Source organism: Callorhinus ursinus, unplaced genomic scaffold (assembly GCF_003265705.2).
Source record: "Callorhinus ursinus isolate GAN/ISIS: 27379988/994484 unplaced genomic scaffold, GSC_fseal_2.0 scaffold19, whole genome shotgun sequence".
NCBI classification, from domain to species: Eukaryota; Metazoa; Chordata; class Mammalia; order Carnivora; family Otariidae; genus Callorhinus; species Callorhinus ursinus.
The window spans coordinates 1400626-1422325 of NW_027397081.1; the positions used below are offsets into that span (position 1 = coordinate 1400626).

The window sequence follows — 21700 nt, forward strand, 5'->3', positions numbered from 1 at the left end:
GAGAGAGAGAAAGAGAGAGAGAGAGAGCACATGAGAGGGGGGAGGGGCAGAGGGAGAAGCAGACTCCCCGCCGAGCAGGGAGCCCGATGCGGGACTCGATCCTGAAGTGTCATTTTGTTTAAGGCTGTATCTTCCACTGAAGAAATCAAAGGCTTTAATTTTATATGTATGGAATAGAACAACTGTTATAGAATGAGAACAGAACTATGGTTGTGTACTATAAATCATATACAAACATGTTTCTTTTCTACTAGATCAAGAAGGCTTTAGAATTGTATGAACAGTTACGCCAAAGAATGGGAGTTGTCATTGTTGGTCCAAGTGGTGCTGGGAAATCAACGCTGTGGAGGATGTTAAGGGCAGCGCTGTGTAGAATTGGCAGAGTGGTCAAACAGTATACCATGAATCCCAAAGCTATGCCTCGACATCAGCTGTTAGGCCATATTGACATGGATACCAGGGAATGGTCTGATGGCGTTTTGACAAACAGCGCTCGCCAAGTGGTCCGAGAACCTCAAGGTTGGTCTGTATTTTGTGATTCCTTGCTTTCCTTAGTACTTTTTAGAAGATGACAGAACTTGTCTTTAATGCTGTTCTTATTAAAGTCTTACACATAACCATAAACTGCCTGGTAAATGGTGTACGTTGACCATTTACTTCAGAGGGGCCCCAGATGTGCTGTCGTGTTGATCTAGACTGAATAGGGACTTCTGTTATAATAGAAACTTGGAGTAATCTGGGTGAGTTGCAATTCACAACTAGATTAATTTACTGAAAAAATAGAAAATCTATTTTTGCCTCACGAATAAGATGACAAATTTTATTTGGGGTTAAAATTGGTGTGTGTGCGTGTGTGTAAACACTTGTAACTCATGAGTTGGAATACAGTGTTTTGAATCATTTTGAAAATCTAAGTCGTAAAATGGTAATCATCTTGCTCTCAGCTTTTTGGTTTGGTGTTTAAAGGGATTTTTGGCCAGAATCTGAGAAGACTTCTTACTTTTTATTAGGTCATAATTAAAAGTTGTTTTTCTAAGCCAGTGAGGGAAGGGTTTAGAACTGAGACCTTGGAAGAGATTTTCCATGTAGTTTTTCATTTTCACTGTGGTTAATAATATCACACTCAGTAAAAACCAAATATTGCCTGTATTGACTTGTCACATTTTTATGGGTGATATTATCCTGTTTGAATTGTCTCAAAGTACACTTGAAACCATTCTCATCTTAGGGAGGATGGATTTGAAAAAATGGTTTGTCTCCAAAAAGACTTGTGTACACAGCACTACTTCTCCCCTTTGAAGTCAACTTTTTATATATCAAAGAGATTTGATGGGCGAATTTTGTATTTCTCAAGTAGGATGCTAAAAACGGGTTTCCTGTCTTTTCTACAAGAGATACTACATTCTTATGACCTGGTAGAAGACAAAGGTGTGGAGAATATCTCACAAGGTCATGGGACTGGAAATAGCCCAGTCTTGCAAACCATCTTTTCCTTTAGTTCTGTATGTTTGGGGACAGGTAGAGCATTATCACAGGGCATGTGGCTGAGGGACAGGTAGGGTGTTATTACATGAGTCCTCGAGCTCGGCTGCAATGCAGAGTCACGGGGAAAATCTCAGCTTGTTCTACTTTAGCTCTTCATAATATAAAATAACACTTGGTGGAAGTTACTTCTGAAGAGTAAGAGATGGTTATTTGATTCCTTATTTTTAGTTGTTATCACTGCGTATAGTTTTGTTTTACTTCCACTTCTTTGTTTTGAAAATAGATGTCAGCTCATGGATAATATGTGATGGTGATATTGACCCCGAATGGATAGAGTCCCTGAATTCTGTTCTGGATGACAATCGACTCCTCACCATGCCCAGTGGAGAAAGGATTCAGTTCGGCCCAAATGTTAACTTTATATTTGAAACTCATGATTTAAGTTGTGCCTCGCCAGCCACAATATCTAGAATGGGAATGATCTTTCTTAGGTAAACCATCAGAGCGCTTGCCTATGTGATGTGAGAATATTCTTCAGTTATTGGTATGGTTTCGTAGCTAAGTGGAATAAGTGTTGTATGAATGATGTATAAATATGTGTTTCCTCGTTTTTTACTAACTTCTTCCGTTAGGTTTTACTTCATTCAGAGAGTAACTTTTATTGCAGTTCAGTTGTTTCAGTGTTTAGTGTATTATAGTTACTAAGGATTATGTTTGCTTCAGTGAGACAGCAAGTATTTCATTGTTTCTTTTTTTTCTCTTACTTTTGTTTAAATGTTACAAGTGCAGAGAAGTGAAGAAGCTGGTTATGAACTAGAGGCTGATAATCCAGAACTAAGTAGCAATATTTGAATCATAGAATCTTAGATTCATAGAATTTTAGGCCCAACCTAGGCCAACCTAGGGAAGTGACCTTTCACTGTTCAAATTGGAAACCTCCTGACTTAATTTTTACTTTCTTCCTCAGTGTATTTGCTTCAGGGGTAAAAATGAAGAATAAACTAATTTTAGATATCATGTATAATAGTTTCATGCCAGAACATAGACATTACAGCCAGTTTCATTTTCCAAAATGAGTAATTAGAAAGCTTTCTTTCGTTTTTTGAATTGCTGTTTTAGAACTTGACACTTAGGGGTCTATATAAATGCTAAATGCCCTACTCTCTTAGCACCGTTTGAAGCCATTTTTGGTGTTATCAAGTTGGTTCAGATTGTTTCCAAAATTAATTGCTTACTTCTTTGCTAGTATTTTAGGGAACATTTAAATTAAATAGTCATGAACTCCAATTAAAATTTTTAGGTATTATTAAAAGATACACCATTGTGTTTATAACTTTCGTAGCTGTCTCACACAGTTTGTCTGCTTGTTCAACATACTCTTATAATCTGGTGAGAAAAGTGGCATATAAAGGGGAAGTTTATAACTAAGTGTTGAAATCTTTATTGAATGCCTGTTATGTATGTGACTTTAAGTCAGGCATTTTAGGAGAGACAGAGCAAGAAAGGGATAAGACTAATACAGAGGGCTTGTCTTTGTGGAGCATCCCTTCAAGAAGAGGAGATAAAATAAATGGAACAATTATATCACAAGGTAGAATATAAGTGACGTAAGTGGTAAATAGAGTGCCATAGATATTTAGCAGAAAGACAGACCATGTATTGCTGCACGGGATTTAAAAATTGTTGGTGAACCCGATATTGTTTGTGAGAGGCATGATGAATGTATATGATTGCATGAAAAATACAAATACGTGGTAACATTTTTGCTGCTTTTGATTAGCTTGTACCTTGGTTTTAGGTTTCATTTCTTCATTTGTTGAGCACTTGCTATGTTATAGGCCAAAAGAGGACCTTCTGATAGTGAAAGAGAATGCTGTTAATTATGCTGGGACAGTAAACCAGGATCGTCCTGGACAAACCAAGATGTGTAGTTGCCATAGGCACTGGGGAGACACCGTTGACCACAAAGTCTGTATTCTGCAGGGGCTCCGAGAGTCTTTGGTTTTCAGACTGGAGCTGATCTAATGTAACTTATGTATTTACTTTTTTTTTTAAGTTTTTTTTTTTTTTAAGATTTTATTTATTTATTTGACAGAGAAAGGGAGAGAGCGAGCACTAGCACAAACAGGGGAAGCAGCAGAGGCAGAGGGAGAAGCAAGCCTCCCGCTGAGCAGGGAGCTCAATGCGGGGCTCGATCCCAGGACCCCTGGGATCATGACCTGAGCCGAAGGCAGACGCTTAACGACTGAGCCACCCAGGCGCCCCACGTATTTACTTTTGATCATCCCATTTTTCTTTTCCTTTTTACCTGGATAGAAATGTGAGAGGAGAAATTCAAGGGCTCAGTAGTTATAGTGGTAGAGAGTAGGAAAGAAGTGGCAAAATCATGAACCCTTGTCTATTCTAAAATTGTTTATGAATTATTTTTACCATAATTTTTTATAATTAAGATATAATTTTGAATAAGATGTCAGTATTATATTTAATTTCAGTCACTGAATGTTACTCATGTAATGAGGTGTTTTGCTAAAGGAATTGTATTTTACTTGACAGATCTTTGAGGTTTTGTTTTTTCTTTTTTTAGATCTTTGAGTTTTAATAGTGGCATGAGAATTTAGGTAGTTGGCTTTTTTTGAGAGAGAGAGAAGAAGAAAAAAATATTTTTAAAGATCTGTATTAAGTTGCAGCTGTCCTTGAACTCTACTGTGTTTTTGAATCACCCAGAGATTTTGTTAAAGTGAAGATTTTGTTTCAGTAAGTCTGAGATGGGATTTGGGATTGTCTATTTCTCTATTCCTAAGGATTTAGACAACTTTTTGGCTAATCTGTATGTAATTCCTCTTTGTGTTTATAATATAGATAAAATTTATTTGCTTTATTTTACAGAAAATGGCATATACGTGTGTGTGTGTGTGTGTGTGTATACGTAACTAACATGTACATGTACATAGAGAAATAACTAAAGTTAACTCTTATACTAGCAGATACAATACCAGTGTAGAATAATGTTTATCGGAGCAGAAATTCATTTTGAGAGAAAATTGACAGTGTCTTCCTTTTTTTTTTTTTTTAAGATTTTATTCATTTATTTGAGAGAGAGAAAGCTGGAGACTGAGAAGGGGCAGGGGGGAGGGGCAGAGGGAGAAGCAGGCTCCTCGCTGAGCAGGGAGCCCAAAGGACGTGGGGCTCGGACACGGGGCTTGAGCCCAGCACCCGGGGATCATGACCTGAGCCGAAGGCAGACGCTTCACTGACTGAGCCACCCAGGCGCCCCTGACAGTATCTCCCTACGTGATTTCTTCCATGCTTATTAATCTTTTTCAGTGACGAAGAGACAGATGTTAATTCTCTGATAAAATCTTGGTTGAAGAATCAGCCTCCTAATTATAGGAATAATCTTGAAAACTGGATTGGAGATTACTTTGAAAAGGCTTTACAGTGGGTTCTGAAGCAGGTAAGTTAGCCATAATATTTCATAATTAATCATTTAGGCCAGAAGTACAGTGATTAAGAGTGTTGCTTAGAGATAGCTGCCTTTTAGTGGATCTCAGCCAGAATCTGGGGGCAGAGTGAGAAGTAGGTGTCTTCCCTGCTACCCCGCTCTTTGTCTTGGCTTAACTTTCTTTATGGTGTCTTAAAACACTTCACTTCTCTCACCTACAATGTCCTGCACTGCTTACCTAAAAATCCTGAATAGTGGAATCTCCCATTGTTTACTAGCAAAATGATGTTACTGTCACATTTCACTGTCAGTAAATGCCTGCTTGTATTTCATGCTAAAAACAACGTCAAGGTAATACTAAAGTAGAAGAGGGATGGCGAGTTACTTACAATATTATTAAGAACTGCTTGTGCAGACATTATTGCATATCTAACATACGTATCAAGCATATCACTAGACAAGGCAGGACAGACTCCTTCCTTGGGAGGGTTTGCCTAATGGAGAAAAATGAGGTGTGAAAAGATCATCAAAATCAGATGAAGAGAGTATTGCTGTCTTCCAGGAGAGTTTAAAAAGGTGATCACACTTGATTTTGAATTTGAATCCCTGAATAGCAGTTTCACATGCACAGACAGGGAGGACTTTTACAGGTTCTACACAATTTTTCAGCTATTCCCGGTTTTTGTGTCATTGCTTTTCTGAGAAATGTGAACATAGAAAAGTAGAGGAAATAAATAGCAGTGGAAGTACTTTTTGGAAGCATCTGATTGCTAATCTGAACTGGATTTAGTGGTTGCTACTTGGGGATTGAATAAGATTTACCAAGAAATGGAGATCTCCCTTCAGTTTTCTTACCTTTTTCCTTTCCTGACTGTAAGGATGAGAGATGGTGGGACAGGGGTTGGTGAGGGGTGGGGTGTGAATGACGGAGGTTCCCTGGAGGCCTCAGGGGACGAAGCACTCCCTCCAGCCTGACGGGCTGTCTTCTTCTTTCTGGTACAACTGCATGCATTCAGCTCGAAGCACCTTGAGGGCAAGGACCAAGCTGTAGTGTATCCACAGACCCAGGTGTGGTGTGAGGCATGCATGAATGAGCATGTGTGTGCTTTAGTAAATACCTGCTGCCTCTGGCCTCGCTCCTTTTCAGTGGATATGTGGGGATTTCAGGAACATGAAATATGCGGAGCTAGCACGGCACTCCAGGACAAGTTCCTTGAGGTCATCTGCGTGGGTGCTGTTTTTGTTAGAAAGAGAAATATAACACTGGGTGGGATATATTGATATACAGGGGTTTCTGAGTGTAGGCATGAGGACGGGATAAGATGATCAAGCCATAGAGTGGTTATAATCAGTTAGAAAATAAACTGATTCTGTTTTGAGGTCAGGTCCCTGTGATTATTTGACATTTTTTTAATGTATTGATGCTTCCTTCCTTCTTATTTTGTACTTTGTTCACTGTGTTCAGATTCTGAGAAATATACCATAATGGTTACTGTAACCACATGCTGATTTTATTTATAACTGGAGCTTTGCCTTCTTGTATCATTTTAGCAAATTAGACAATGTAGAAGAAAATGCGAGAGTTTCCTTTATCTTGCCTTTAAAGCCTGGAACTCTTAGCATGACCCAAACAGCTGGATTTCTGTTCATCTCCTCCCTTTTTCCTCCTCTTTCTCCCATTTCTCCAACCCTCTAAAAATATTTTTTTTATGCAGAGTGATTTTTAAAAATATGTAAATTGGATCATTTTACTCTCTTAAAAACACTTTAAAAGTAGTGAGGATAAATGTTACAGTCCTTACCACGGCCTACGCAATTCTGCATACTCTGGCCCTTGCCTCCCTCTCTGCATTTCTGAACCACCCCAGTGGCTTACCTTTGCCTATTCTGTGTTCTCTGCATGCCAGAAAGATGTCACCCTTCAGATGCTGGCTTACCTGTCGCTGTTTTCAAAGAGACGGGCTCTCCATCTGCGTTACTCTGAGAGCACTCTCTTCTGCTTCTCTGGAGCTTTTTTTTTTTTTTTTTTTTTTTTTAATTCATTTGAGACTCAGAGATAGAGAGCGGCAGACAGAGGGAGAAGCAGGCTCCCCACGGAGCAGGGAGCCCAATGCGGGACTCGATCCCAGGACCCTGGGATCATGACGTGAGCCGAAGGCAGACGCTAAACCATCTGAGCCACCCAGGCTTCGCTTCTCTGGAGCTTTTACTGGGACTTGTTGACCGTCTCCCCTATGAGACTGGAGTCACACAAGTGGAAGTTTCTGTTTAGTTCACCTTTTTTTCCCCCCATACTAAGCACCACAGGGACATGTGACTGATGCATAAATGGTTCTCTGTAAATACTTAGAGATGGAGTGAATGAGAACCTTTTTCCCTTTTAACCCCCCAGCAGTTTGCGCACGGGTTCCAGAGGCCCACAGATCGAAATCATCTACACCACTGCAACCCACAGGTTTCATTTTAAATTGTGTGTAGAGAGCCAGCTCCACATGGTTTTTTGTGTTAAGTCTGCTTTTACCAGCCATACTTGTCCAGTGTCCTCTAGTTTCCTTTTTATCAGCAGGAGGAAATGGGGGACTGTTCTTTTTAGATCAGTGCTCAGTGATGTACTTTTTCTTTTATTTTCTTCAGGTTTAGGAAGTAAACACATCTACTTAAGGACTCTAGCACTTACTGCTAGAAATGCACAATTGTATTTTTATGATCACTTTATTTTCAAAGTTTATACATGTAAACTGGATGAAATGTAAACTTTCTACATCTTTAGCAGAGGGATGCATTTAACCATCATACTTGAAAAGATATGTGAGTGTAAATCTGTATGTTTCTGTGTTTACCAATTAATGTTTGTTTTTTGTCTGTACCATGGATTTTAATCAACAGAATGACTATGTGGTTGAAACAAGTTTGGTTGGGACTGTGATGAACGGTCTGTCACATCTACGTGGATGCCAAAATCATGACCAATTTATTACTAATCTCATACGGGGACTTGGCGGAAATCTGAACATGAAATCACGTCTGGAACTTACCAAAGAGGTGGTGCACATTTAAAATCTATATTCAGTCAACATTTTTCTTTAATTTTCATGGACTCTTAATTGCCAAAATCGTGATTTGTAATTGTAAGGTATAGAACCTTTTAATTTTGAAATTAATGCTTTCAGTGGAAGAGTTATGCGTTTGAATATGTGTACTTATTTTTTCCTTTGAACAAGTTTATGGTGTTTTATGATATTAAAATTTTATAAAATGTTTAATAGGCTATAGTGTGGACCATATCTTTTGTTAGACATTTTTGAAACTAATTAGCCACATGAATATATATAATTATTCATTTTTAATTTTAGAATTATACTTTTTTTTTAAAGATTTTATTTATTTACTTGACAGACACAGCGAAAGCAGGAACACAAGCAGGGGGAGTGGGAGAGGGAGAAGCAGGCTCCCCGTTGAGCAGGGAGCCCGATGTGGAGCTCGATCCCAGGACCCCGGGATCATGACCTGAGCTGAAGGCAGACGCTTAACTGACTGAGCCACCCAGGCGCCCCAGAATAATACATATTTTTAATCATTTATTTAACCAGAACAGTTTTAGTAGTTAGGAATGCTAGGATGGATTAATCATTATCAACATTTTCTTTAATAAATGTAAGGGTATATTTCAGTCAAGTTGTTTATAAAACTGAATCGTATACTTAAGGGATATCATCCTCTTGGCTTTTTTTTTTTTTTTTTTTTTTGGTTTTGTATATGTCTTTTTTTTTTAAATTTTTTTTATTGTTATGTTAATCACCATATATTACATTATTAGTTTTTGGTGCAGTGTTCCATGATTCATTGTTTGTTCATAACACCCAGTGCTCCATGCAGAACGTGCCCTCCTCAATACCCATCACCAGGCTAACCCATCCCCCTCCCCCCCTCCCCTCTAGAACCCTCAGTTTGTTTTTCAGAGTCCATCATCTCTCATGGTTCGTCTCCCCCTCTGACATACTCCCCTTTTCTTCCTCTCCTGTTATCTTCTTCTTTTCCTTTTTTCTTAAAATATGTTGCATTATTTGTTTCAGAAGTACAGATCTGTGATTCAACAGTCTTGCACAATTCACAGCGCTCACCGTAGCACATACCCTCCCCAATGTCTATCACCCAGCCATCCCATCCCTCCCACCCCCAACCACTCCAGTAACACTCAGTTTGTTTCCTGAGATTAAGAATTCCTCATATCAGTGAGGTCATATGATACATGTCTTTCTCTGATTGACTTATTTCACTCAGCATAACACCCTCCAGTTCCATCCACGTCGTTGCAAATGGCAAGATCTCATTCCTTTTGATGGCTGCATAATATTCCATTGTGTATATATACCACGTCTTCTTTATCCATTCATCTGTCGATGGGCATCTTGACTCTTTCCACAGTTTGGCTATTGTGGACATTGCTGCTATAAACATTGGGGTACATGTACCCCTTCGGGTCCCTACATTTGTATCTTTGGGGTAAATACCCAGTAGTGCAATTGCTGGATCGAACGGTAGCTCTAATTTCAACTGTTTGAGGAACCTCCATACTGTTTTCCAGAGGGGTTGCACCAGCTTGCATTCCCACCAACAGTGTAGGAGGGTTCCCCTTTCTCCACATCCCCGCCAACATCTGTCGTTCCCTGACTTGTTAATTTTAGCCATTCTGACGGGTGTGAGGTGGTATCTCATTGAGGTTTTGATTTGGATTTCCCTGATGCCGAGCGATGTTGAGCACTTTTTCATGTGCCTGTTGGCCATTTGGATGTCTTCTTTGGAGAAATGTCTGTTCATGTCTTCTGCCCATTTCTTGATTGGATTATTTGTTCTTTGGGTGTTGAGTTTGATAAGTTCTTTATAGATTTTGGATACTAGCCCTTTATCTGATATGTCGTTTGCAAATATTTTCTCCCATTCTGTCGGTTGTCTTTTGGTTTTGTGGACTGTTTCTTTTGCTGTGCAAAAGCTTTTTATCTTGATGAAATCCCAATAGTTCATTTTTGCCCGGGCTTCCCGTGCCTTTGTCGATGTTTCTAGGAAGAAGTTGCTGCGGCTAAGGTCGAAAAAGTTGCTACCTGTGTTCTCCTTTAGGATTTTGATGGACTCCTGTCTCACGTTTAGGTCTTTCAACCATTTGGAGTCTATTTTTGTGTTTGGTGTAAGGAAATGGTCCAGTTTCATTCTTCTGCATGTGGCTGTCCAATTTTCCCAACACCATTTGTTGAAGAGACTGTCTTTTTGCCATTGGACATTCTTTCCTGCTTTGTCAAAAATAAGTTGACCATAGAGTTGAGGGTCCATTTCTGGGCTCTCGATTCTGTTCCATTGATCTATGTGTCTGTTTTTGTGCCAGTACCAAACTGTCTTGATGATGACAGCTTTGTAATAGAGCTGGAAGTCCGGAATTGTGATGCCGCCAGCTTTGCTTTTCTTTTTCAGTATTCCTCTGGCTATTCTGGGTCTCTTCTGGTTCCATACAAATTTTAAGATTATTTGTTCCATTTCTTTGAAAAAAGTGGATGGTATTTTGATGGGGATTGCATTGAATGTGTAGATTGCTCTAGGTAGCATTGACATCTTCACAATGTTGATTCTCCCAATCCATGAGCATGGAACGTTTTTCCATTTCTTTGTGTCTTCTTCAATTTCTTTCATGAGTATTTTATAGTTTTCTGAGTACAGATCCTTTGCCTCTTTGGTTAGATTTATTCCTAGGTATCTAATGGTTTTGGGTGCAATTGTAAATGGGATAGACTCCTTGATTTGTCTCTCTTCTGTCTTGTTGTTGGTGTATAGGAATGCCACTGATTTCTGTGCATTGATTTTATATCCTGCTACTTTACTGAATTCCTATATGAGTTCTAGCAGTTTTGGGGTGGAGTCTTTTGGGTTTTCCACATACAGTATCATATCATCTGCAAAGAGTGAGAGTTTGACTTCCTCTTTGCTTATTTGGATGCCTTTGATTTCTTTTTGTTGTCTGATTGCTGTGGCTAGGACTTCTAATACTATGTTGAATAGCAGTGGTGAGAGTGGACATCCCTGCCGCGTTCCTGACCTTAGGGGAAAAGCTCTCAGTCTTTCCCCATTGAGAATGATATTCGCTGTAGGTTTTTCATAGATGGCTTTTATGATATTGAGGTATGTACCCTCTATCCCTATACTCTGAAGAGTTTTGATCAAGAAAGGATGTTGTACTTTGTCAAATGCTTTTTCTGCATCTATTGAGAGGATCATATGATTCTTGCTCTTTCTTTTGTTAATGTATTGTATCACGTTGATTGATTTGCGGGTGTTGAACCAGCCTTGCATCCCAGGAATAAATCCCACTTGGTCGTGGTGAATAATTCTTTTAATATACTGTTGGATCCTATTGGCTAGTATTTTGGTGAGAATTTTTGCATCCATGTTCATCAAGGATATTGGTCTGTAATTCTCTTTTTTGATGGGGTCTTTGTCTGGTTTTGGGATCAAGGTAATGCTGGCTTCATAAAATGAGTTTGGAAGTTTCCTTTCCATTTCTATTTTTTGGAACAGTTTCAGGAGAATAGGTATTAATTCTTCTTGAAATGTCTGATAGAATTCCCCTGGTAAGCCGTCTGGGCCTGGGCTTTTGTTTCTTGGGAGATTTTTGATGACTGTTTCAATTTCCTTCGTGGTTATAGGTCTGTTCAGGTTTTCTATTTCTTCCTGGTTCAATTTTGGTAGTTGATACATCTCTAGGAATGCACCCATTTCTTCCAGGTTATCTAATTTGCTGGCATAGAGTTGCTCATAATATGTTCTTATAATTGTTTGTATTTCTTTGGTGTTGGTTGTGATCTCTCCTCTTTCATTCATGATTTTGTTGATTTGGGTCATTTCTCTTTTCTTTTTGATCAGTCTGGCCAGGGGTTTATCAATCTTGTTAATTCTTTCAAAGAACCAGCTCCTAGTTTCGTTGATCTGTTCTACTGTTCTTTTGGTTTCTAGTTCATTGATTTCTGCTTGGATCTTTATGATTTCTCTTCTCCTGCTGGGTTTAGGCTTTATTTGCTGTTCTTTCTCCAGCTCCTTTAGGTGTAGGGTTAGGTTGTGTATTTGAGACCTTTCTTGTTTCTTGAGAAAGGCTTGTATTGCTATATACTTTCCTCTCAGGACTGCCTTTGCTGTATCCCAAAGATTTTGAACAGTTGTGTTTTCATTTTCATTGGTTTCCATGAATTTTTTTAATTCTTCTTTAATTTCTTGGTTGACCCATTCATTCTTTAGTAGGATGCTCTTTAGCCTCCATGTATTTGAGTTCTTTCCGACTTTCCTCTTGTGGTTGAGTTCTAGTTTCAAAGCATTGTGGTCTGAAAATATGCAGGGAATGATCCCAATCTTTTCGTACCGGTTGAGACCTGATTTGTGACCTAGAATGTGATCAATTCTGGAGAATGTTCCATGGGCACTAGAGAAGAATGTGTATTCCGTTGCTTTGGGATGGAATGTTCTGAATATGTCTGTGAAGTCCATTTGGTCCAGTGTGTCATTTAAAGTCTTTATTTCCTTGTTGATCTTTTGCTTAGAGGATCTGTCCATTTCAGTCAGGGAGGTGTTAAAGTCCCCTACTATTATTGTATTGTTGTCAATGTGTTTCTTTGCTTTTGTTATTAATTGCCTTATATAATTGGCTGCTCCCATGTTCGGGGCATAGATATTTACAATTGTTAGGTCTTCTTGTTGGATAGACCCTTTAAGTAGGATATAGTGTCCTTCCTCATCTCTTATTACAGTCTTTGTTTTAAAATCTAGTTTGTCTGATATAAGGATTGCCACCCCGGCTTTCTTTTGGTGTCCATTAGCATGGTAAATGGTTTTCCCCCCCCTCACTTTCAATCTGGGGGTGTCTTTGGGTCTAAAATGAGTCTCTTGCAGACAGCATATGGATGGGTCTTGTTTTTTAATCCAATCTGATAGCCTGTGTCTTTTGATTGGGGCATTGAGTCCATTTACATTCAGGGTAACTATTGAAAGGTATGAATTTAGTGCCATTGTATTACCTGTAAGGTGACTGTTAACTGTCTGTTGTCTGTGTTCGTTTCTGCTCTTTGCTGCTTTTAGGTTCTCTCTTTGCTTAGAGGACCCCTCTCAATATTTCTTGGAGGGCTGGTTTCGTGTTTGCAAATTCCTTTAGTTTTTGTTTGTTCTGGAAGCTTTTTATCTCTCCTTCTATTTTCAATGATAGCCTAGCTGGATATAGTATTCTTGGCTGCATATTTTTCTCGTTTAGTGCTCTGAAGATATCTTGCCAGTCCTTTCTGGCCTGCCAGGTCTCTGTGGATAGGTCTGTTGCCAATCTAATGTTTCTACCATTGTAGGTTACATATCTCTTCTCCCGAGCTGCTTTCAGGATTTTCTCTTTGTCTCTGAGACTCGTAAGTTTTACTATTAGATGTCGGGGTGTTGACCTATTATTATTGATTTTGAGAGGGGTTCTCTGTGCCTCCTGGATTTTAATGCCTGTTTCCTTCCTCAAATTAGGGAAGTTCTCTGCTATAATTTGCTCCAATATACCTTCTGCCCCTCTCTCTCTCTCTTCTTCTTCTGGGATCCCAATTATTCTAATGTTGTTTCGTCTTATCGTATCACTTATCTCTCGAATTCTGCCCTCGTGATCCTGTAATTGTTTCTCTCTCTTTTTCTCAGCCTCTTTATTTTCCATCATTTGGTCTTCTATATCGCTGATTCTCTCTTCTGCCTCATTTATCCTAGCAGTTAGTGCCCCCATTTTGGATTGCACCTCATCAATAGCCTTTTTGATTTCGATTTGGTTAGATTTTAGTTCTTTTATTTCTCCAGAAAGGGTTTCTCTAATAACATCCACGCTTTTTTCAAGCCCAGCTAGTATCTTTAAAGTCATGATTCTGAACTCTAGGTCCGACATCGTACTAATGTCCGTATTGAGTAGGTCCCTGGCTGACGGTACTACCTCTTGTTCTTTTTGCTGAGGTGATTTCTTTCGTCGTGTCATTTTGTCCAGAGGAGAGTAGATGAATGAGAGAACAAAATGCTAACAGGTTTACAACGTCCCCAGCAAATATACTGTATACAAATCAGAAAAGACCTGAAACCAGGGGAAAAGAAAGGGAAAGAAAGAAAAAAGAAAGAGAAAAAAAAAAAAGGAAAAAAAAAGGATAAAAACAAAAACAGAACAATACAAAAAAAGCAGAATGTGATCAAATATGATCAGGCTAGTGCATAGATCAGTGCCACACACTAGATTTTGGGCATATTTTGGTCTGTTAGAAAAAAGTGCCTCCTAAAATTTTAAAGGAAGAAAGACATATATGTACAAAATAAGGGTTGATACAATGAAGGGATGGAAGATGACTGTAAAGATGAAAATTATAAAAGATTTTATAAAAGGACTTGGTAAGATAAGTTGTTTGAAAAAAGAAAGAAGATGTAAGAGAAAAAAAAAAAAGGAAAAAGGGAGAGAATGTGATCAGGCAGGAGACTAGAACAAAGCCATACACTAGTGATTTAGGGTATATTTTGATCTGTTAGAAGAAACTGTACCCCAAAATTTTAAAGAGAGAACAACTTATATATATATGCCAAAAATAAGGGTAACTACTATGAAGGGATAAAATATGACTCTAAAAATGAAAAATAAAAAATGTTTTTTTTTTTTTTAAAAAGGGATTGATAAGATGTTGGTTGAAAAAGGGAAAAAGAAAAATAAAGAAAAACAGTCAACAAAAATTAACTTTGATGAAATAATGGATCATGGTAAAAAAAAAAAAAAAAAGCCATGAATCTATGTGCAGTATTCCCCTAGGGCTGGAGTTCTCCCGTTCTCCTTGATCGATCAACTTGGTCTTGGCTTGCTGGCTGTTTGTGCTGATCTTCTGGGGGAGGGGCCTGTTGCTGTGGTTTCCAAATGTCTTTGCCGGAGGCGGAATTGCCCCGCCCTTGTCGGTCCGGGCTAAGGAAGCTGCTCCGGTTTGTTCTCAGGAGCTTTTGTTCCCTGCAAGCTCTCGGTACAGCTTTGGAGGACCAGGGCAGAAATGGTGGCCTCCCAATCTCCACCCGGAGGAGCCGAGAACTCGTGGCCCCGCTCCCCAGTGTGTCCCCAGAGAAAAGCAGTCACTCCCGTGTCCCCGGTCTCCGGCCGCACTCCGTGCTCACCCGGCCTGTGATCGAGCGTTGCTATCTCTGGCACCCGACCCCGCACGTTGTCTCCAAACCCAGCAGATCCCTGCGGTGTGCTCCCGCACCGCTCCTCCCCGGGAAGGAAGGGGAGTCTCCCCGGATCTGCTGCTTGTTGTGTCCCTGCTGGGGGAGCCGTGCCCCGACTGGGCCGCAGATCACAGTTTATGGCAACCCCGAGCTGAGAGCCCGCGACTCTGTTCCGTCTCTGCAGCCGGCTTCCCCGCTCTGATACCTGGGAGCTCTGGCGCACTCAGGCACCCCCGGTCTCTCCGTGACCCCGAGGGTCCTGAGACCACACTGTCCCGGGAGGATTCCACCCCCCGCTTAGCCACTGCAGCGACGTCCCTCAGCGGAGCCGACTTCTAAAAGTTCCGATTTTGTGCTCCGCGGCTCTATCACTTGCCAGAAGCGGCCGACGGAGGCCCCTCCCCCGCCGTCTATCCTCCCGAATATCGCCTCAGATTCACTTCTCCGCACGCCCTACCTTCCAGTAAGTGGTCGCTTCTCTGTTCAGAGAGTTGTTGCTACTCTCCTGTTCAATCTCCTATTGAGTTCGTAGGTGTTCAGAATGGTTTGATCCCTATTCAGCTGAATTCCTGAGACCAGACGAAATCTACGTCTCCTACTCCTCCGCCATCTTGCTCCGCCTCCTCATCCTCTTGGCTTTTGTTGAAAACATTGAACATGCATTTCTCTGGGTTGGCTCCAACATCGTGTTTCTGCATTTGCATCATCTGTTTCTTCTTCGGTGCCATCATTTACTACTTCTCTGTGCTCCTCCCCTTCCCGTGGCCGTTCTGTGTCCTTCTTGCCAAATGCTTCTCATTTTACCACTCGATCCCAGGTCGTATGCTGCTTTGGAGCAGACTTCTCATGCTACAGTTTGGAGGCAAGGTATTAAAGGTTAGCGTCGGGTGAACTCTGATTTATGTCTGTGCAGGTAGCAAGTTTTCTGTGTTAGAAGAAGAGCAGCTTGAGAGCAGAGCTAGAACCACCAAAATGGGCGGGACTAGATTCCTATGCTGAGAAATTGGTGGCTCAGTGTTCATTCAAACCCCTTTAAATAGGTTGAATGTATTTATACCTTGGTGCATGTGCAAACTAGAAGACTTTTATTTATTTACTTGAATTATCATTTAGAGAATAATATTTGACATAGCACGTTGCTTTAATTATAAAAGATATTTGGTGGTAGGTTTAGCACAGGAGAATTTTCTTTGAACTAAGGTGATTGACTTTGGGACATGGACTTTGAAGAACCACGAGAGATGATGGAGAAACAAACCGAGGGTTCTAGAGGGGAGGGGGTGGGGGGATGGGTTAGCCTGGTGATGGGTATTAAAGAGGGCACGTTCTGCGTGGAGCACTGGGTGTTATGCACAAACAATGAATCATGGAACACTACATCAAAAACTAATGATGTGATGTATGGTGATTAACATAACAATAAATTTAAAGAAAAAAAATAAAATTTCATACACTCTTGTTTGGAGTATGTGAAAACCTATCACAACTTCTTCCTCTGCAGGTTTTTAACTGGGCACGAGAATCTCCTCCAGACCCTCACAAACCAATGGATACTTACTACGACCCGAGTAGAGGACGATTAGCATCTTACGTGCTGAAGAAGCCAGAAAGCTTGACGGCCGATGATTTCAGGAATGGCCAGACTCTCCCCGTCGTTCAGACTCCTGACATGCAGCGACAGCTGGATTATTTCAAACCGTGGTTAAGTTCTGATACTAAACAGCCATTTATTCTTGTAGGACCAGAAGGTTGTGGCAAAGGGTAAGAGCAGAAGATTGTTGATTGAGGTACATAGTGTGGATTTGTATTCCTTTCTTCTTTTAAAGTAATTTAACAGCTCTCTTACCTTTCTTTTGCTTAAAGTAGCACTTACATTTTCATGAAGGACTCTTCCCATTGTCACTACTTGTAAAAATGATATGACTGTAGAGAATTATAGAGAAGAATATGTCCTTTTTTCCTGCCAGCTTATGTGTTTTTTGATGGAAAGAGAACAGTCTGAGAAAATACATGCATACAATCCCAACAAAAACTGAATACCTTAGATACGCTCACAAATGATTACCTGCTTTAGTTATAAAAAATGCATCTTGAAGTTAGCTCTCTATTTAAAAATAGCTTTTATTTCAGTGTCATTCAGCCTACTCTTAGTGCCTACTGAATGTAGGATCTGGAAATAAAGGAGACATGATTATTAGTTTCACATTTGTAGTAATAATTTAAAAATTCTGTAAAATCATAGTAAATATTTGTTTAACTTGGAGTACTTAATATCTTAAAATCTTTCCTTCAACTGTGAGGAAACAGTTGGTATCTTTTATATGTACTTTATCAGGTTAAATTATTTCTGTAAACTTTGATTTTTTTTTGTTCAGTGAGTCCCAAGAATGCCTTCAAATATGAATTTATTTTTTTATATTGTAAATATTAGAAAGCTACTTGTTAAGCCATATCCATGTTTACCATTTTCCCCTTAAACATTATATTACATAATTTAGAAACTAAAATATTTATAAAATAGAAATTTTATATTGACTATACACAGTGTTTAATTGGTTGTATTTTCGAAGTCCAATGTCCTCCATCTCTTGTAGGCTGCTGCTAAGGTATGCCTTTTCCCAGCTCCGGTCCACTCAGATTGCTGTAGTTCACTGTAGTGCCCAGACAACGTCCCGGCATCTCCTGCAGAAGCTGAGCCAGACCTGCATGGTGATCAGTACTAACACAGGTCGCGTGTACAGACCGAAGGACTGCGAGAGACTTGTTCTGTACTTGAAAGATATCAACCTGCCCAAGCTTGACAAATGGGGCACTAGCACTTTGGTTGCTTTCCTGCAACAGGTGAGTCTTACTCCTTGAAGTGTTAGGATGTAATGGGAAAGGGTTAGAAAATCTGCTTTCCTTCTCAGGGTCAGTTTTATCCAGCATGTGTTGTGGACATTAAACTCCCAAAGCTTGTAGTAATCTGGTTCCAGGGCTACTTTCTTCCTGCCTTTTCTTTTTTTTTTTTTTTTTAAGAGATTTTATTTTTAAGTAATCTCTACACCTAGCATGGGGCTCAAACTCACGACCCCGAGATCCAGAGTCGCACGCTTTACTGACTGAGCCAGCCAGGTGCCCCCACAAGGCACCCTTCTTTGACGTTCTTCCCTATAGAAGTTAGCATTACAGCAGGATGATGTATGACAGGAAGAGTAAGAACAACCTTCACCTATACTTACTTCCTGTCCTTTATTTCTAAAACAGAGGGAAAGCAGGAGCTGGGGATGATGTGGGATTTGGGGAGATTTCTGTTTCATTTTTCTAGGGATGCATTCTTCAGAGAGCAGGTACATGTCCTTGGTCCTGGCCCTTTATGGGCTTCCTTAGCTCAGTGTTCTCCCTCTTAGCCCAAGTAAAGGCGAAGGTCAGAGACCATACGTTCTGTCAGTGTGGAAGGCGTTATATATGTGGTTTGCTTCACATTAGAAACCCTGCATTCTAAATTAGAGTTTATTATGTTTATATGGGTTCAAACTTAGCTTTACTATGGAACTGTAGAATATGATAAAATATTTATAAAGAAAACCAAAATAGTTTCCTTATATTTTTCCTGGTTCTTCCACTTTGTTTTCCCTAATTGCTGGTAGATTTATTTGTCATCTGGATTTTAATGTTTATTGGAGAGAAAAGCACTTTAAAAATGAGCATAATTCAGCTAACATTAATTGAACGTAGAGTCTTGAAGAGTATTATTTTTCAGTGTTATAAGAATTTAAAGTATATTTCAATCTTAAATTTTTGAGTTAGGTAGAGGAGGATGATTGCATTTGGAAAAAATTGAATTTTATGCAAAAATATTAGAAAATCCTAAGCCTAAAACATTTAAAATACATTTATTTTCAAAAAGGTACTGACATATCAAGGATTTTATGATGAAAATTTGGAATGGGTTGGTTTAGAAAATATTCAGATTGTGGCTTCTATGTCAGCTGGAGGAAGACTGGGAAGACATGAGCTGACCACCAGGTTTACCTCCATTGTTCGTCTTTGTGCTGTGGAGTATGTATCATGGTGTTCGTAAATTTTTTTTTTTTTTAAATTTGGGGAGACGTCTTCTGTATTTGAATTTTATTAAAGGCATCCATTAATGATAATTTTTTAAAATGAAGAATATAAAAATAGTTAAACTTGAGTTCTGTTATTTTTTTCCCTGTCTTTTCTAAACTTTAGGCAGTAATTTAGGGTGATAAAGGCGTTAATCAGTGCTTCTTAAATATTAGAAATAAAACCCAAAATGTTTTGTATCATCTCTGTTCTAAAATGTCAGTATCAGGAATCTGAATGATGGATTTTAAATCTTAATATGGGTTTCATAAAACAAAAATACTATCAAATTTTATGAAGATAAATAAACATAATGTAAACAGGCACAAGGTGGAGTCAGGTCAGGTGTGTGGGTGACAGCATTAATCCTGATGCATGCATCCATCTCCACGGTCCATAATTGTTGCAAGAACTTGTAAATTTTATGGATATGGAGCTTGTCCTCTGTTCCGTTTTGCCTTAAACAATCTTGTTTTGATGCTTTCATGCTCATTGCACCCATCTATTAAATTGTACTTTCAGAAATGTTATAGCTACCAATTAAGCTGTATTGAAATAGATTTAGCTTTGAGAGAAACAGGTTGATTTCATCTGTTGTATTCTACTTTTACAGTTCTGAGATGATTACTGCTTTATGGGTCGGCTATACTGAAAATAATTTTTCTGAAGCAAAATTTACCTTTTGGTCCTTTCTAAAAATCAGTGATTTCCAAACAGTTATGTTTTTAAGTAATTTCACTGGAAACTTCTATTAGGGCCCTCAGTATTTGAGAGCAGATAAGTAGGGGTCAGAATAGGGACCTAGAGCCTGGCTTTAGTCCCTGGGTAAAGTGGGGGGGTATCTGAACCTCAGGGCAGCGCAGCTGGAAAACTGCTACAAATGAACATTAATGTAATAATCTAGAACATTGTATTTTCAGCTATTTTCTTATGTGCCTTCTTTCAGTTACCCAGAAAGAGAGCAATTACAGACAATTTGTGGAGCATATTTGGAACCGGTTCTCCATAAAAATCTGAAGAATCACTCTGTTTGGGGCTCTTCATCAAAAATCTACCTCTTAGCGGGATCTATGGTCCAAGTGTATGAACAGGTGTGTACTTACTCATTTATACTGTAATTGTCGTGTTTCTTGGTTTCACTCCCAGAGGGACTACCTTTAACGCTGACCTGTGTTGACACTGTGGCTTTCTTTTCGTCTTGTTGATTAGGCTTTTCTACCAGAGAGTGAACTCTCTGAGTGCAGATGCTCTAATAGACACGCAGTGAATATGGAATGAATGAATTAATGCTGGATGGTTTTTCCGTTTTCAGCTAAAATTTAGTGTATTCAGAATGTTCCTCTTCTTTCCAAAACTGGATCTTTCTCCTGACTTCGATCAGCTTTTGTCTTGGAGACTTCAAACCAGGGAGTGGTCTTTGAGGTTTCTTCTTTCTTGTTGCCTGGGAGGAAATGCTTCCAGTTCCTTCCTTGGTGAAGCGGGATGGTGCTTGAAAACAGGCAGTAAAGGGCACAGAAGACATTCATTCAATACCTTCTTTTCTAGTGCTGGTCCTAGGGATGCAGAGAGGCCTGAGTCTGTTTTCTGGAAGCTTACAGACCAGTCAGGAACTTGGTCCCGTAAATACATTATTACCACAGCCTGATGAGTAGTGGAACTGTGACAGTAGGCACAAGTTACAAATACTGTGGAAGAGGAAGGAAGTGACTCTGCTGTGGTAGTTGTTAAGAGGAGGTGAAATGTGACCTGACTTTGTTTGAAAGATGTATTTATTTATTAGAGTGTGCACCGTGGTGGGGGGAGGGGTGGAGGGAGAGAGGATCTGAAGCCGACTCCACGCTCAGCACAGAGCCCGACTCGGGCCTCGGTCTCACAACCCTGAGATCACGACCTGAGCCAAAATCAAGAAATCAACTGACTGAGCCCCCTAGGCGCCCCGAAATGTGATGTGAGTTTTGAACAATTAATAGAAATTCCCAAAGTGGCTGGAGATGAAAGAAGATCTTCCGAGGTAAAGGGGACAGCATGCGAAAGTTGGGGAAGTGTTTGTGGAAGATGCTTTTGGCAGTGTTGGAGTAGACGTGGGGCAAGAGAAGTTAGAAAGCATTGATGACTTTCTGAATGAATTCGGAAGCTCAGTGATCAAGGCCGGAACGAGAGCAGTGGTTCCTGTCCATGAGGAGGAAGGCACAGGCTCTCACGGGTCATGTATCAGGAGTCACACTTTGATCCTTCCTGGATCGGTGACTGTTTGAACAGAGACAGCTCTCTGGCTCCTGCCATTAGCAAACATGTCTGTCCCGGACCCGGGAGCGCCTTGGAATTGCAACCACTGTGTGGAGAGCTTAGCTTCACCTTCCTTGAGCTCCTTTGCTCAGCAGGACTTTTTAACCTTTTATTTTTTCTTGGACAACGTTTGGCAGTTTGTTGAAGCCTATGAATAACCCCTCTTAGAGA

At 39.8% G+C, this 21700-nt stretch overlaps 1 protein-coding gene and 1 long non-coding RNA gene across 5 annotated transcripts in view; one reads left to right on the forward strand and one right to left on the reverse strand.

The window, feature by feature from the left end:
• Positions 1–21700, forward strand: part of DYNC2H1 (dynein cytoplasmic 2 heavy chain 1) — a 376065-nt gene that overhangs the window by 57904 nt on the left and 296461 nt on the right. For all 4 annotated transcript variants that reach the window (XM_025893740.2, XM_025893745.2, XM_073903659.1 and 1 more), the window contains exons 38-45: positions 255–519; positions 1769–1976; positions 4810–4939; positions 7814–7969; positions 16659–16918; positions 17752–17998; positions 19047–19198; positions 20190–20334. In XM_025893740.2, the coding sequence (XP_025749525.1) occupies positions 255–519; positions 1769–1976; positions 4810–4939; positions 7814–7969; positions 16659–16918; positions 17752–17998; positions 19047–19198; positions 20190–20334 (1563 nt within the window). The remainder of the gene's footprint in view (positions 1–254; positions 520–1768; positions 1977–4809; positions 4940–7813; positions 7970–16658; positions 16919–17751; positions 17999–19046; positions 19199–20189; positions 20335–21700) is intronic.
• On the reverse strand, positions 17223–20883 carry LOC112840378 (uncharacterized). Its single transcript, XR_003212460.2, has 2 exons — positions 20347–20883; positions 17223–17327 (listed from the first exon to the last, which is right to left on the reverse strand). It is a non-coding gene; the product is annotated as an uncharacterized lncRNA (long non-coding RNA).